The sequence below is a fragment of the Gobius niger genome, assembly GCF_951799975.1.
Source record: "Gobius niger genome assembly, chromosome: 2".
Lineage (NCBI taxonomy): Eukaryota > Metazoa > Chordata > Actinopteri > Gobiiformes > Gobiidae > Gobius > Gobius niger.
In genome coordinates, this window is record NC_136853.1 from 7,447,505 (window position 1) to 7,464,005 (window position 16,501).

Consider the following 16,501-nt stretch of genomic DNA (forward strand, 5'->3'; position numbering starts at 1 on the left):
CAGTCTCCACAGTGCACCTGAGGCAAATCACATATAACGCCAGACTAACCATGGCGAATGTAGTGTGTTAGTGAGTGGTTGGTGGTGGTCGGAGGGGCCGATGGCGCAGACTGGTTGCCTTGCTTCCGTCAGTCTACCCCATGGCAGCTGTGGCTACAATAGTGGCTTACAACCACCAAGTATGGAGTGAATGAATAATGCAATGTAAAGCGTCTTTGAGTGTCCAGAAAAGCGCTATATAAAACCAATGCATTATTATTTTTATTATTATTATTATTATTATTATTATTAAATGTCTGTGTCGATAGAGTAATGTTAACCATTTTGCATTTAAAATAACTTATATTTGAGCAGCATCAGCTTCGTGGTTGTGTAAGCTACGCAGCGGCGGAGTGATCTGCTAGAAAATAGTCCCTCTAAATGTGATCATTCATGTGATGCAGGTCAGTTATATTCCAAACATTACTCTATGGACACAGACATTTATATGGTTAGTCTGGTGTTATAAGTGATTTGCCTCAGGTGCTCTGTGGAGCGGGTCACACTGTTTTTAATGCAGGCTAGCTGATACCATAGAAATGCACTAGCCTAGTGCCACGAAACTCTTCAAATATAAGAACTGCATGAATCCAGCAACACTCTGGATAACTAGGAAATGAGGCCCTTGGTCAAAAATCCTGAAATATCCCTTTAAGCATGCACCTTTAGCCACTGGGAATACTGGACATTTCTCTTCATGCGCAGTCAAATTTTCCAAGAGAACGTGGCCTACAGTTAAATGTATTTTTATTAAAGTGTGTATAGAACTTTGATTATATAATTATATAACTTTAAATGCACGTGTGTTCAGTCAAAACTAAAGCACTGCCCGGTGTTTGAAGCCGCTTTGAGCTGGGTCCGTGGTGATCACGTTTAGAGAATTAAACGCATTTATTTAGCACCTGAAGCTGTTCGCATGAGAGGGCATCCTGGTCACATGACACAATATTCAGTATGACCATAAAATGAATACAAATCTATAAAGTAGCCGCACCTTCATATAAGCTCCAAGGTTCAAAGCGTGGGAAAAAAGTAGCGGTATATACATGCGTTTCCAATGACATCACGTATAGTTCCGACGGCCATTTTGAATACCGAAGTACCATTATGCAGTACTACAACATAATATCTCTACTCAGGAAGTAAATGAAAGACAACTGATTGACAGTGGCCTTTATATCAACCCGTAATCATTGTTCATGAAGAAAACAGTAAAAACACGTTAATGTGATATAACTAGCAAATGTGGCACAGACGAGCTACAGCAGGATTCACTAAAGATCTGCTTCACTCTGAAGACTAAATGAACACCTCAAATAGGAAACATAAAAACCTTTCTGTGATTTTTACAGTTTGTCATGCCAACAGAGTCTCAGTCTGAGTCAGTGTTTAAGCTGCTCAAGACGTTAGCATGCTACCAGTTAGCAACTGTCAATGGCTTCAACACATATGTGGCTCATATGTACTAACACTGAGGAAATACTACAGTAACAGCTCTGACCTCTATCACATGTTGTATCCAAGGCGAGATGTTTGGAGTGTCGTTCAGAGGTCAGAGCTGAGCTGTTGAAGCTAAATACTAACCGGTAGCATGCTATCATCTCAAACACTGACACACTGGTTTCTTCACATAAACGTGCGTCTCTGGGGCCGTGTTTTTACTGTTTTATTCTTGAGCAATGAATACGAGTTCATAAAAATGCCACTGTCAATCAGTTGTTTTTCATTTTCATCCAGAGTAGAGATATTGTTATGTGTTGTAGTACTGCATAATGCTACTTCGGTATTCAAAATGGCCACCAAAACAACAAAAGTCACATGACTGAAATGAATGTACATAAATACTTAATTTTAACTTTTTTAAACTCCGTATAGTTCCTTTAAGTGGTTAAAATCCTTAAACCACTCACCCCCCCACCCTCCTCGTTATGGAAATGGTTGCTCAGTAAAAAGGAGCTAGAGAAGGTGGGAGGGGCTTATGTTTGCTCACTTGTGGATCAGGAAGTGAAACTACTTGATATTTTTTTCAGCTGCTTTTGATCAATACGGCATTTTCCAAACTGGGAAAGTGTAAGATAGTGATGAAGATGTTGTTAGTTGTGTGGAGTTGTCTCTAAATGAACGTACTGTGATATCAAAGGATTCTGCACAGTGAGTGTCACCGGCGTCGCTCCAGTGTTTGACAGTCCCATAAGCTCATTAGCATTTTGTCGAGTCAACAGCGCCCGTCCCCTGTTTGCTCGGCGTGCCCGGGTCAGACTCCGTAGCCGCTCAGGTCGTGGCCTTCGGGATCTTCGTCAGTGTCTGGCAGCTCCTCTCGACTCCGCGGCCCGGGCCTGAACGCGGTGCGGAATAACGATAAGGGATTAGCATCTCTCCGGCGTCTCACCTTGGGAAAGTGGGGATGCACTTTCACACATGTGCAGGAACTGATTAGCTGCTGTGCGGAGGGAGGCCAGTGTGTGGCTGATCGTACGAGTGTGGCAGATACACAACTGTTTTTGTGAAGTTTGATACGTTTGACACGTTCAGAAGCTTCATACGCAAGATTATAGACGAGACTTTTAAAAAAAATGGCTGGTGCATATCGGCATCAGCCTTGGAATAACCCATACTGTATGTCGACCTCCGTTAGATATGACTGAAACCTTTATTATAATAATTAGGGATGCACCGATCTGATACTGTATCGGATATCAGAGCCGATACTGGAAAAAATACAATATCGAATATCAGCTACAAATATCCAATACTAGTTTTGGCTCTTAGCACCTTAAAAACATAACTTTTACCACCTACATCTAAGTGAATATGGCCATGCTGTAAATCATTTTAAAGCGGAGAACCCGGAGAATTCAACCCCTGATCACCGTGGTTAGCAATAGCATGCTAAAGCTAACGAAAACTAATCAAGGCTGGGTCAGAAACTATGATAAAAAATATGGAATGCAGCCCAGTGCAATAAAACGGGGGGGAACCATATTTGTGTCGGTCTTTTCACATGACACAAGTCACCCAAAGCGCTGCACAAAGGACAGTTTTCCCTGTGTGTAGCCACAGCTGCCCGAGGGCTGGACTCACAGCAGCAGCAGCACTTACTCCCCACTATCACTCCCCGCTCTCACAGGTTGCCTGATGTTCCCTCAGGGCCTCCCATCAAGGCACTAAACAGGCCCAAGCTGTTCAGCCAATGAGATGTGCATTCAGATGAAAGAGTGACTGTATATCCCGGTGCAGTTGCTCTTTCAGGTGGGGGTATTTAGAAATCGTTCCTGAAACCAAAGGAATTAAAAGCACTTCTCAATCAGTACATTTCAGCTTCATCGAAAGTATTTAGATACAATACTCTGATTGGACAAAGTAACGGACAACAATCACAAAATACATTCTAAGTCGAGTCATCAGTATTCTGGGACTAAATACAATTTCAAAGTATTCTCTCCAACACTGGCAGCCCTGTTTTATTTGTGTCTGCAGTCACTTATTTGGTCTTTGAAATGTGAAGCACTTTGAATGATTTTGTGAATGACGCTCTTACCTTTGCAAAAGTCATTTCTGCATTTTTATTTCCATTTTTTCCCCACGCAGTTTTGCATTCTGTCTTTTACGTATCAGAAGTGACGCCCTAATGTTGTAATACAGGAAACTTCAAATGTAAAACAGGAAAACCTGCCCACAAAAGCATGTTTTATCTTTCATCTTGCACTATTTGTTTTGATAAATGACTCCCTAATCGTACAACTGTTACTACATTAAGCTAGTAGTAGTGGTAGTGGTATGGGGTTGTATTTCTTTTGCTGTAGTACAAAATTCTAAAGAAATATTGCAACATGTTCTTAAGTCTCACTTGACTCTGGTAACACATAAAATGCCAAAAACGGAAAAACTTGTTTTTCGCTCCCATGCGTTGAGTGCCAAAAACTTTTTTTTTTTTTCATATTATGAAACTAGATACTCTAGTAAGCATTATATATGGTTTTGGTAGCTCTGTGTTGAACAGAAGTGAAATAAATTACGATTAAAAACTTGTGAAGGGCTGGGGCGTGGTGTTAGTCTGAGGGGGCGTGGTGTTAGTCTGAGGGGGCGTGGTGTTAGTCTGAGGGGGCGTGGTGTTAGTCTGAGGGGGCGTGGTGTTGTGTAGTGAACAGCTGTAAACCCGACACTTCTCTCTCTGGAGCATTTGACAAAGCAGAGCAGCTTCACATGTATAGATTGAAAGTTGAAATTTTAACATTTCTTTGAGTTTTTAAATGGTCAAAATCGATCCTAGGAGGACTGAGAAACATCCTGTTAAAGTCTTCAATCCAGAACCAGGCTGTTTAAATGCACACGCCATAAAAGGAGATCGAGAACACCCATGTTTCAAAACATGTCAACAATGTTGTCGTTGAAAATTGACTTGAAACTAATATATTTAGGCATTTGCCTCTTCACATAACGTTAGTGTCCGTCCAGAGAGGAGAGAGGAATTAATCAGAAAGGAGAGTGTTTCATAAAACACACATTATCTCCGAATCTAGAAAATCAAATTCAGCCTCTGTTTAGCTTAGATTTCTCAGGACCCGAGGCACTGAATTAAACTGTTTTCACCTACGGAGAGCTTAGAGTCTCGTCTTTCAAACAAGCCATCGCATGTGTCCATAGCTGTAACATAGAATACGCTGTGGTGCTACAAATATCATGAAAAATGGTCTGGATTGTTGGCGCTCTACAGCTACATCCCCAAAACAGCACAGCCTCAATGTGTTGTTAATCAGTCATGTGTTCACTTCAGGAGGAGCCACTGCTTACCTTGACACTTAACGAGTTGCTTGAAGTGTCTTGCCCAAGGACACGAGATTAGCGTTTTGAACCTCACTCTCCACAGTTGCCGATATACTACGCACTAATTCCTTCATCTTTGCCTCATTCTTGCTCATCATACATGTGCGGTGAACGTTACAAAGTGTTGCATGTCACGGCGTGAGAGCCTCCCCACCCCTCCCACGTCTCAGAGCACCTTCTCCTCTGTTACACAACGCCTTTAAATCAGCCCTGTCAGAGCGCCGGCTCCGCGGGGCGCTGACCTAACACGGCTTTGATTCGAGTCGGAAAGCACAGTTTGGCTGCTTCACACTTCACTCTGGCCGAGAGCCGGACACCGCGCTGAATCCCAATGCGGGCGGTGCATCTCCTGATTCTCTGATAAAGCGGGAACAGATATTTTTACTTTTGTGTTTTTGAGGTTAACGAGCCTCTGGTCGGCTGGTTGTATCTCATTCAAAGCTTTTCTCTCTTTTTTGGAAATACTTACTTTCTGATTCATTCAAATGCAGTAGAATGGCTTTACCAGCAACAAACTGAAAGATCGTGCTAACACTGCAGTGAAAATCGCACACAGTGTAAACCCAGCTTAAAGGAACAGGCACCGTTTTTCCATACTGAGATATGTTCTTCCCTGAGCTTAGACGAGTTGATGCGTACCTGTCTGGTTTTTGTGCGTGAGCTCAGTCATGCAAATGTTGGTAGCATTTAGCCTCTCCTTCAGGGGCGGACTGGGACTGAAAAACAGCCCTGTACTCTGGCCAGCCTGGTCCAAATTAGTATAAATCCGACACTTCCACAAAGACATAATACCTCTTACCACCCGCCATCACCAAGAGCATTTTCTCCAGTTCGGCTTTACCCAAATCTAAAGGCTTCTTGACTGGAGAGCAACACTGTAACGCTTCATTTGAAAGCAAGAATCTAGAAAAGTGAGGGTAACTTTTTGTCACGTTGTCGCTGCATTTTTGTCATGTTTTAGTTGCTTTTTGCTGCTTTTTCATTACTTTTTTGTGGCTTTTTGCTGCTTTTTCGTCACTTTTTTGTCACTTTTTCGTTGTGTTTTCGTCTGTTGTTTTTCGTTGGTTTTTTTGTCATGTTTTTGTTGTATTTTCATTGCTTTTTTCATTGCTTTGTCGTCATTTTTTCGTCACATTTTGTTGTGTGTTTGTTGCTTTTCCTGCACATTTTTGTTTTTGGATGCTTTTCTTTTATGCTTTTAGATTTGGGTAAAGCTCGGTTGCGCCCGGGATAAGGGTAAGGTAAAGTGAGAGGCCAGACAGACCGGTGGCCCTAGAGCCAGTGGCCCTTCTGTGCTCTTCCAGAATGGACATATGGCCAGTCCGCCCCTGCTCTCCTAGCATATTCATACGTTTGATAAGTGGTGACGTCACAGCTCTACTTCCGGGTCCGCAGATGTGCGAGAAACAACAAAAAAATCTTTAATACCACAATCCATATTTCTGAAACTCAACAGTTACTGAACAGACTTATTTCTCAGACCTATGAGCCAAAGATGCTGAACCTACTGCTATAAAAGTCATATTTACCGAAATTACTACTTCCGGGTTAGCGGAGAAAAATGCTAACGGTGCAGCCATAGATATCATATAATACAGGCTAAATGTCTTAAGGCGGAGTCACTTCCGGCATCACAGGCGGCCATCTTGCCACAGGGAAGCTTTCTGGCGAGCTCTGTGGTGTCTGAAGAAAGGTACGAACACAAATCCTCTTATCTCGCTGAAATCTTGACGGTTTGGTTTCTTACAAATGTTATTAATGTGGCTATAATTCTGAATGCTGGAACACGTTGATCCTGTTCATGTTCATATGTTTGCAGTATCATAACTACATCTCTGTCGTTTATAACAAACCAAACCGTTTGAAAATCGGTACAAAATTGAGCAAGTTATGGTTATTTAAAAGTACATGCACCATAAAACACAACGAGTGAGCGAGCTCCCTGTGGCAAGATGGCCGCCGTGTGCGGACGTCGCCCTCTATTGGCCAGCAACGCGAATGAGACAACTCGCCTTTATTACATGATAGCTAGGGGCGCAGCAGCTACGCTAACCTCGGAAGTACCGACTTTAGTAAATAAAACTTTTTCAACAGTAGGTGCAGCATTTTTGGCTAATGAGTCTGAGAAGTAAGTAGGTTCAGTAACTCTCCGTTGAGTTTCAGAAATATTGATGGTTGTTTTTAAGAGTTTTTTATGTCACATGTCACACTTAACAAACGTATAGCTCCAAATGGGGGTGAAGTCTTCCACGTTTCCCCTATTTAAAGGAACTATACAGAGTTTAAAAATGTTAAAGTATTTTCCTCCCACTACATGTTCCAGCCATGTCCTCATGTGTAGAATGAGCTCAGACCTGTTCACCACAACTGCCTCTAAAATCCTGCACTGTCATTCAGAAAGGTGTTAATTCGGGTCCAAAGCGCCGTCATGCACGAGCTTAATATAGAAGCTGCAGTTACACATAAGACCTGAGGTGGCAGTAGTGAGTATAAAATGGCTAACTTGCATCTAGCCCCTTCTAGCAGCTTTCTAAGAGTAATTATACCTTAGGAGCACAATAAAGTCGAAGTGCTCCTAAAATTACTACGCCTTACAATATAGTTCCCCTTTTTATCCGCTTCGAAAATCGACATGTTTAATTTTGTATGTAACATATCTCAGTATGGAGAAACGGTGGCCCTTTAAGGTTTTCCACTGACGTTATGATCAGGGGGGTTTGCCTTGGCATTGGTTGATAAAACCCAGGCCGGATCACACTAAGGAGGCAGTAGACAGTTACCAGGGGCCCAGCAGGCTGAAGGGCCCCTGGGCAAAAGGACTCCCTCACATGTAAGGCTTCATCAGATGACTTTGTAGCCGAGACTAAACCAGGACTCTCTATCTTTTCATTGTAGAGAGAGAGAGAAATCTGACAGACAGACAGACATACATCATATGGGGGGGGCCCTGAAAAAACTTTAGCCTAAAACCATCTATATGGCGGCCTCTTGTGTTCAAAAATATACCATGTTTGAATTTTGAATCATTGGCTCTGCCTCATGTTCACACACGATTTTTGACATAGGGCCTCATTTCCTAGTTATCCAGAGTGCTGCTGATTTCTGGAGATATTATTTTTTTGTAATTCATGCAGTACTTATATTTGAAGAGTTTTGTGGCGCTAGGCTAATGCTAGGCTAGTGCATTTCTATGGTATCAGCTAGCCTGCATTAAAAACAGTGTGACCCGCTCCACAGTGCACCTGAGGCAAATCACTTATAACACCAGACTAACCACATAAATGTCTGTGTTGATATAATTGAATATTTTTTGGAATATAACTAACCTGCATCACATGAATGATCGCATTTTGAGGGACTATTTTCTAGCAGATCACTCCGCCGCTGCGTAGCTTATACAACCACGAAGCTGATGCTGCTCAAATATAAGGTATTCTAAATGCAAAATGGTTAAAAAATACTCTATGGACACAGACATTTATATGGTTAGTCTGGTGTTATCAGTGATTTGCCAGGTGCTCTGTGGAGCGGGTCAGACTGTTTTTAATGCAGGCTAGCTGATACTATAGAAATGCACTAGCATAAAACTAGCCTAGCGCCACGAAACTCTTCAAATATAAGAACTGCATGAATTACAAAAAAAAAAAAAAATCTCCAGAAATCAGCAACACTCTGGATAACTAGGAAATGAGGCCATATGTCAAAAATCCTGAATTATCCCTTTAATTATTTTATTTTTTTATTTTTTTATTCGACCTTTATTCAACCAGGATAGTCCCACTGAGATTAAGAATCTCTTTTTCACGAGAGTCCTGGCCCCAGAGGGGAACCTATTGTACATGTTTTTAGTAGTAAGGGTAACCAGAGTTCCCTGAGTAAACCTACGCAGACACGGGGCCTCTGAGACCCCGTGGCGGCCCCGGACCCCACTTTGGGAACCACAGGAGACCAACAACAGTGTAGAGTCATTTTCATTACTGCCAGAGAATCCCATGTTTTATGTGATTAAATGTGTGAAATGTTACACAGTACGACTTTAAGATCGCTGCTGAATGTTCCGTTTTGTTTTATTCATTTACTCTGTGTGATATAGTTCAGTTTAGTCCTGGTTTAGTCCTGGTTGAGTCCTGGTTTAGTCCTGGTTTAGTCCTGGTATTTGGGTCTTACTCACCATCTGGTAATACATGTTTAGTATGCAGGGATGTTATTGGCTCAGCTCTGTGCATGCTAATGCTGACCCGCGCTGGTGACGTGAGGATGTGTCCCTTTAACGCTCTGGGCAGCTGCTGGTGTTATAACTAAAAGTGGACGGAGCATTTTTGAATCAACACGGTAAATTAAACAAATCCCGTCAACCATGAAATTGCTTTTTCCAGATCTAAAGTTGTCCGAAAGGAAGTTGCTTTTTCTTGGCAGAGCCGGATTTTTAGAACCATTAGGCTTTACATTTCTTTATAGTGCACTTAAAACTCAACTCAACACCTTTATTGTGTCACTTTAAAGTGAAAAATGTGATCCTTTGTAGGTTTAGAGTAATATTCATAGGTCCATCAAGGAAATTCTACCTCTTCATTTGTTAAATCAAATGAAAATGAAGGGAAGCTTCTTACGGGAATCGCAATTTTCTGGTCCAGATGTTTTGTCACAGCAAATTGTCCAGTAGAAGTGAAAAAATGGCACTTTAAGCTAGCTTTAGCATGTAGCATGAAGCTAACGTTAGGATTATGGTTAGCATCCTTTGTTATTTATGTATTCATGGGCTGCTGAACCGTAGAAATCATAAAAATGCCTTTAGCCATGCGAGCCTGCTCCTTTATTGACTTTGAATTCCAGACCCTTTTGAATGAAGCGTTCTGTCCCCATTGAAATGAATAGAGAGCCAGGCGCAATAGTAAAGTATGGGGAGATGTGTTGCGTCCGTTTCATGGCATTTATAGGCCATTTATAGGTCTCATTAGATGGTGTTTCGAGCTCTGTATGTGTTTCTGGAACTACAAAAAGCAGAAACTGAATTTGATTTAGCATTTAGCCCAGAGTCCACTTTTATACGCCACTTTGTAAGAAACATCTCAAAAGTTCTGCACATTCGTTAATGATTTCTAAGAGGCTTGGGGACAGCTGAGAATAAGTGTCAAGTCTTTCTTTAGCCGGCAGCGTCAGCGTTAAGCCTAATTCTTCTTTTCAAAATATGTCCGCCCCAAAATATAAAGTGCTTTCTCAAGATTTAGCGATTTTGAATATTTAGGCTAAAATCATACTTTTTAAAATGTAACGGATTTGCATTTAAAGTCTAATTAATATTCAAATTTCTTACAAATTGTAAAATATATATATTCTAAATGCTCCAGTCTACGTGCAAAATTACTGGTACAGCATTTTAAGGAAGGGGCCCGGGGGACCTACTTAAAAAAAAATGCAAATATATTTTTTTAAACATGATCTGCTTTTCCCTGCAGTCTGAAGGATAAATATAAAATAATGTTTTTTTTTATTTTTGTTAGTTTCTGGCAGTTTTTCTGTCAGTGGTTCCCCTGTAACGCCCCAGCCCCTGTATGCTCAGATTCGCCCCTGCTCATTCCGCACAGCCTTCAGTCCCGCTGCTGTAACTTTGTGAGAACACCTTAAAACACAGAAAAGCCCCAAGATTTCTGTCATTAATGCAGCTCTTACACATCGTGGTTCTGGAGGCTCCTCCTTCAATGCATCCAAAGAAACACGTCGTATTTTCCTCCTGCCTTTTCCCGCTGTATTGATCAGATGCTCCATCGGGAAACCGAAAAAGCATGTGCAAATGTAAACATAGATGCACCACTTTCCCTCTAATAAATAATAACTATAAAGTCACAGCGAGTCATTGAGTGTCATTGGCCTCAAGTCCAAGCTAAGCCTCAAGTCACAAACAGAAAGTCCCGAGTCAAGTCAAGTCTTTGTGGAGCTTTGGTCAAGTAAGTCTGACTCGAGTCAAGTCATGTGACTGGAGTCTCCCACCTCTGCCTAAAGCTAACGGCTATTGCTGGGTTGCAGGTTCTAGAATGTGATGATGTCACAGGACCCGGTGGGGGCGGAGCCAGTTTTTCCTATTAACAGCATTACACTTTCACAATTCGTAGCTAAAAAGAAAATATATGAATTACAAAAATGATCATTAATATCAGTCACTGGGTGCACAATCTTTCTGTACAAGACCAAACATTTCCTCAAAAACAAAATATTTTTTCTTCTATATAATATTAAAAGCCTTTAGAACGCTGAGACCTGCAACCCAGCTATTGGATAAATACATTGAGCTAACGGACTCTGAAAAGTTCACTGGACTGGCCGGCGTCAGAATCAAACACTGCTTCTCTGTTTTATTTCTGTCTTCAACCACTTTGTTCCTCTCGATATCACTGTCTCTTTATAAAGTGGAAAATATAATCATAATTCAGCATGTGTTAGTGTTGGTGGCGTAATGGGTGAAAGAGTCGTTATTTTCCCTCTTTGTTTTCACTCTGGCAGCTTCGAACATGAGACAATTATTTGTACTAAGTTGTTTAAAAAATCACAAGCTAATACATATTAACCATTAACTAGTTCAGATGAAGCACTGCAGCGTTTGATAATGTGTCTATCTGCCTTTGTTGTGTTGTTTTGTGTTGCGTTGTGTTGCACTAAAAGCACTCTCTCTGTTTGACGGACCACGCGGTCTCTCTCCAAAGATGAAGTTGATAGTGGCAGGAAGCCGATAGACCAGACCTGGGCGGGCGAGCTCGACTCCTCCAGAGGCGTGTGTGGATCATCTCTGTCTGTCCACATTAAGCCCCGTCTTAGTGGAGTCAGTTCGCCGATATCCGCGGCGCCCCACAGAATACTGAACAAAGTCTCGCCGCTCACTGCTCTGTTTGGCGGGTCAACATGGCAGCGATAGTCACAGGGCAACAGTGGCTCATATATATGTGCCCATGAGCAAGACGTGTCACCAATAGGTTGTGCTCGCATGACATCACGACATTTCAAACAGCCTATGATTTAAAATAAAGTTGGTGGAGACAAGAATTATATTGTGGTATATTCAAAATGATGTGCTTGATGTTGGTCAGATGCAGATGGCAACGCTTCCAGGGGGTGTGGCCTCGCCGAGGGGGAAGTAAACCTTTCATTGGAAGCACAATTTTTCACGATTTTAGCAGTTTTCTCGCAGACTATAAACATATTTATCACACATCAATAATGTCAAGCCAAAATCGGGTCCATATGGATGTTTTTTGTTTTTTTTCGCAACAAATTGTTCAGTAGAAGCGAAAAGCAGCACTTGTTAGCTAACGTAGCATGAAGCTAAGGTAGCTTCCTGGTTTTTAGTATTGTCTGTATTTTAAGTGTTTATGGGCTGTTGAACCTCTTTGCTCCTCGTCATATTGTATTGTTTTTTTATTTAGTACAAAAGTACATTCATAGTTTGGCATTTGTTAAAGTAATGGTGGAGAAATGGGAGAAAGTTCTGTTTTTTCCCTTCTTTGTTTTCCCCCTCTGGCTGCTTTGAACATGACCATATATGAGCAGTTTCAAACATGTCGTCTGTATCTATAAAAGGACTTCTAGCCATTGATAGAGACAGCATCGTGTCATGAACTTATTTATCACATACAAATAAAGTTTAGTCTAAATCGGGTCCAGAAGGATGTTTCTTCACAGCAGATTGTTCAGTAGAAGTGAAGAAATGGCAGTCATAGCGAGCGCTAGCTAGTGTTAGCATTAGCCCAGCATCATGTTAGCAGTCTCCGTTTTTTCTGTATTTATGGGCTGTTGAACCACTTTGCTCCTCTCCATGTCTTTGTATCTTTATTTAGTAGAAACTATATTCATAATTCAGCATTTGTTAAAGCTGTTTTTGAATAATTATGAAAAGTTTATATTTTTCTCCAAATTGTTTCCCCCCTTAACTGTTTTCAAACACGACCATATATGGGCGAGATGAATCATGTCCAAAAAATGATCAGGGAAAACATTTGGACATTTTCTGTTTCCAAATTTGTTGGAACAAGTGGTAATTCGGGCGGCCATCTTGTGACTGGCCCTTCGAACCCAGTGCAAAGTAATCAAATGGAAACACCACTTATTTCCTTGATACTTTGACATAACTTATGTCATATCTGGCAAGAAAATATTGTTTTTGCAGTTTTTTCTAATTTCATTTCAGTTGCATAGACTTTGTTCATAGATTTTCCTCTGTCACTTCAAATCATTCAGTTCAATTAGATCAAACATAACATTTGTTTCCTACTTTAAAACAGTATTTACACTCCATGACCATTATTTATTGAACATGGGACAGCGATACAGTGAATATCTGAACCCTGGGAATGAATGGAGAAAACAAAGCTAATACGGCGAAACAACAGGACTAAAACACGAGACGACAAATTGAGATTGCTATTGCTATTAGAATTTGGCGTGCAGATCCCAGAATACTATTAGATCTTCATGAACAGAGGAGCGTTTTCTGACTGACGGGAAGCACGAGCCGCTGACAGCAGACAGCCAGTGGTGCCATGTTTTAAACGGGTCCATAGAAAGACATGCCAGCGATGAGGACGAGCCTGCCTGCTGTACGTGTGACTGAGGAAGAGTGATCGACACTTGTACTGCAGCCACATGCTAACGCCGTCACTCACTCTGTCTGTCAGTGAAAGGCAGTCAGGCACGTGTCAGGAGCGCTCAGCCATGTCCATGCTGCATGGTCAGTGGAGAGGGTCAGTCCTCAGTTCACCTTTAGGCATGGTTTAGATTTCACACTGGTTTAGTCCTATTTTAGAATGATTTTTGTTCCTTTCATTCTCAATAGGATCCTCAAGCATAGAAATAAAAAGGAGAAGTGGCTTTTCGGTCTGTTAGCCTGCTCAATGTATTTTTCCTATATCCGTTAGCATTTAGCCATCAAAAATCTCGAAGAAGGTTCAAAAATGTGGGTCAAGGAATCATGATTGCAACTTAATAAAAAGAAAACAGTCTTTATGATGTTCAGTAAAACAGCTACTGATTTAAAGCAGTCCAGGGTTTTCCTGGAAGGAGCTGGGTCTCATCAGAGTTCAAATACCCGGGACTGACACTGGACCCAACTCTGACATTTAAGAAAAATGTTACATTTAGCTGTTGAGCGCCAACAATCCAGACCATTTCTCATGATATTTGTAGCACCACAGCATATTCTGTGTTTTAGCTATGGACACATGCTGTGGCTCGTTTGAAAGACGAGACTCTAAGCTCTCCGTAGGTGGAAACAGTTTAATTCTACCGCGTGCCTCGGTTCCTGAGAAATCCTAAGCGAAACAGAGGCTAGTTTTACACTCTCCTTTCTGATAAACTCCTCTCTCCTCAGCCACTAACGTTATGTGAAGAGGCAAATGCGTAAATATATTAGTTTCAAGTCAATTTTCAAGGACAACATTGTTGACACGTTTTGAAAGACCGCGTGTTCTCGAACCAGCCTGGTTCTCGGATTGAAGACTTTAACAGGATGTTTCTTAGTCGTCCTTGGACAGATTTTAACCATTTAAAAACTCAGAGAAACGTTTAAATCTCAGCTGCTTTGATCTTTGGGATGGGATCATGGGAAGTTGCTCTGCTTCGTAAACTGCTTCAGAAAGCGAGAGATAAGTTTTGGGGTTTACAGCTGTTAGCTGCACAACACCACGCCCCCTCAGAGTAAACAAAAGAGAAAAGAAACGCAATAATATATATGAAGTGTCCAGATCGTGACTTTTTTAGTGACTATTAGGGACTACAGATGTAAATTAGCATCTCTGCTATAATCTGGCATATTTACAGTGCCCATTCAAATAAATAAATCTCAAATTATGAGCAATCTAGGTGTTTAGGGCCATTGTCGCTCCATCAACTACATTTAGCTGAGGTCAAAGCCGAGTTAGAACTCATTTATAACCTGGTTAGAGCTCATTACTGAGCCATGAACGCACAGATTTTTACATTTGATACAAATTAGCATTTAAAGTGTCCTGTGAGCTAAATGCTGAATCAAACTCATTGAAGTTTTCTGCATCAGTAGCGCATCCATAGGCCACTAGACTTCTTCATTTAGTCCATCAATGATGGAGAAACCACATAAATGATATAAATGTCATGAAACAGACATACCGCACCTCACCATACTTCCTAACACATTCTCCTTCCAGGTTTCCTATTGCTAAAGTGGTTTGTAATGTGCAGTGATAGATGTTTGCAAACACAGTGGACGGGCTACAGTCTAAATTTCCTCTGAAACCTGTGTTGCTTCTCCGGACCAGCCGTGTGTTTTCAGCGTGGAAAATGACCGTCCATCTTATGTGCGTGCTTTCAGGAGAGGACCCGGAGGCGCGGAGGATGAGGACGGTGAAGAACATCGCCGACCTCCGACAGAACCTGGAGGAGACCATGTCCAGCCTGAGAGGGACCCAGATCAGCCACAGGTAGGACAACGGGAAACGGCTTTCATAAAAGTACATGCTTTGTTTGTCTGGTTTGAACGCAGTGACTCAGAAATCTTTCTTCTGGCAAGTGTGTGGTTAGATTTGCAAGATAGAGATATCAATTTGAAACTTGCTGGAGATTGCTGACACAAATATGAGGAAAAATTATATTCCAAGTTTTCTATCTGCCTATACAGTGGGAGGAAAAAGCAAGTACACCGTTTTGAATTTCTCACAATTCTGCCTAAATTAGTCACTAAATGTGGTCTGACCTTCATCAAAATTATAAGAATGAATAGACAGTGTCTGCTTATACTAATACCAGGCAAACATTTACATTTTATCAGATTTGTATTGGCCACAACATGTAAACAGGAGAGGGAGGAATAAGTAAGTGCACCGCCTGAATCTCGCTGAACTGCAGTAGTTTTGTTAAAGGAACAGGCCACCATTTTTCCATACTGTTCTTACCTGAGCTTAGACAAGTTGATGCGTACCTGTCTGGTCTTTGTGCCCAACTTCACCCCCATTTGGAGCTATAGTACTACACAGAGTGTAGACCTGACACACATCAACTTGTCTACGCTCAGGCAAGAACATATCTCAGTATGGAAGAACGGTGGCCTGTTCCTTTAAGAGGAATGGTCCAAGATTCATCCTGATCGTTGTGAGCGTCTAACCTGCAACTACAGAAAAGCAGTTATTGCTGCAAAAGAAGGATCAGCAGATGTTTAATACAGGGGTTCACTTACTTATTCCACACTGTTGTGAATGTCTCAGGTCTTTCGATATAAACTTGTGGTTTGCAAAAGAGCGATTGGATGCTCCACAGCACTACTGGAGAAATATTCTGTGGACTGTTGGACCCCAAGTTGAATAGTTTGGGAGCAACACACAACGTCATGTGTAGAGGGCAAATGGAACAGCACCAAGATCTTTACCCTCTCCTCACTGTGAGGTCTGGAGCAGGAGCATCATGGTGTGGGTCTTTGTTGCCTCAGGGCCTGGACAACATGATATCATCGATGGAAGAATGTATTCACAAGTTTATCAAGATATTTTGCAGAAAGACCTGAGACATTCACAGCAGCGTGGAATAACATGTATCGAAGATAATATATGACAATATCTGTATAAAAAGTTTCATAAACTGCTGCTAAGAAATGAAAGTAAAATAGACTCGTGTGTATTCTCTC

The 16,501-nt window shown here is 41.5% G+C and overlaps 1 protein-coding gene across 10 annotated transcripts in view; it reads left to right on the forward strand.

The window, feature by feature from the left end:
* nav3 (neuron navigator 3) overlaps positions 1 to 16,501 on the forward strand; it is a 541,592-nt gene that overhangs the window by 383,970 nt on the left and 141,121 nt on the right. For all 10 annotated transcript variants that reach the window (XM_079582525.1, XM_079582518.1, XM_079582523.1 and 7 more), the window contains one exon: positions 15,197 to 15,305. In XM_079582525.1, coding sequence (XP_079438651.1) covers positions 15,197 to 15,305 — 109 coding nt within the window. The remainder of the gene's footprint in view (positions 1 to 15,196; positions 15,306 to 16,501) is intronic.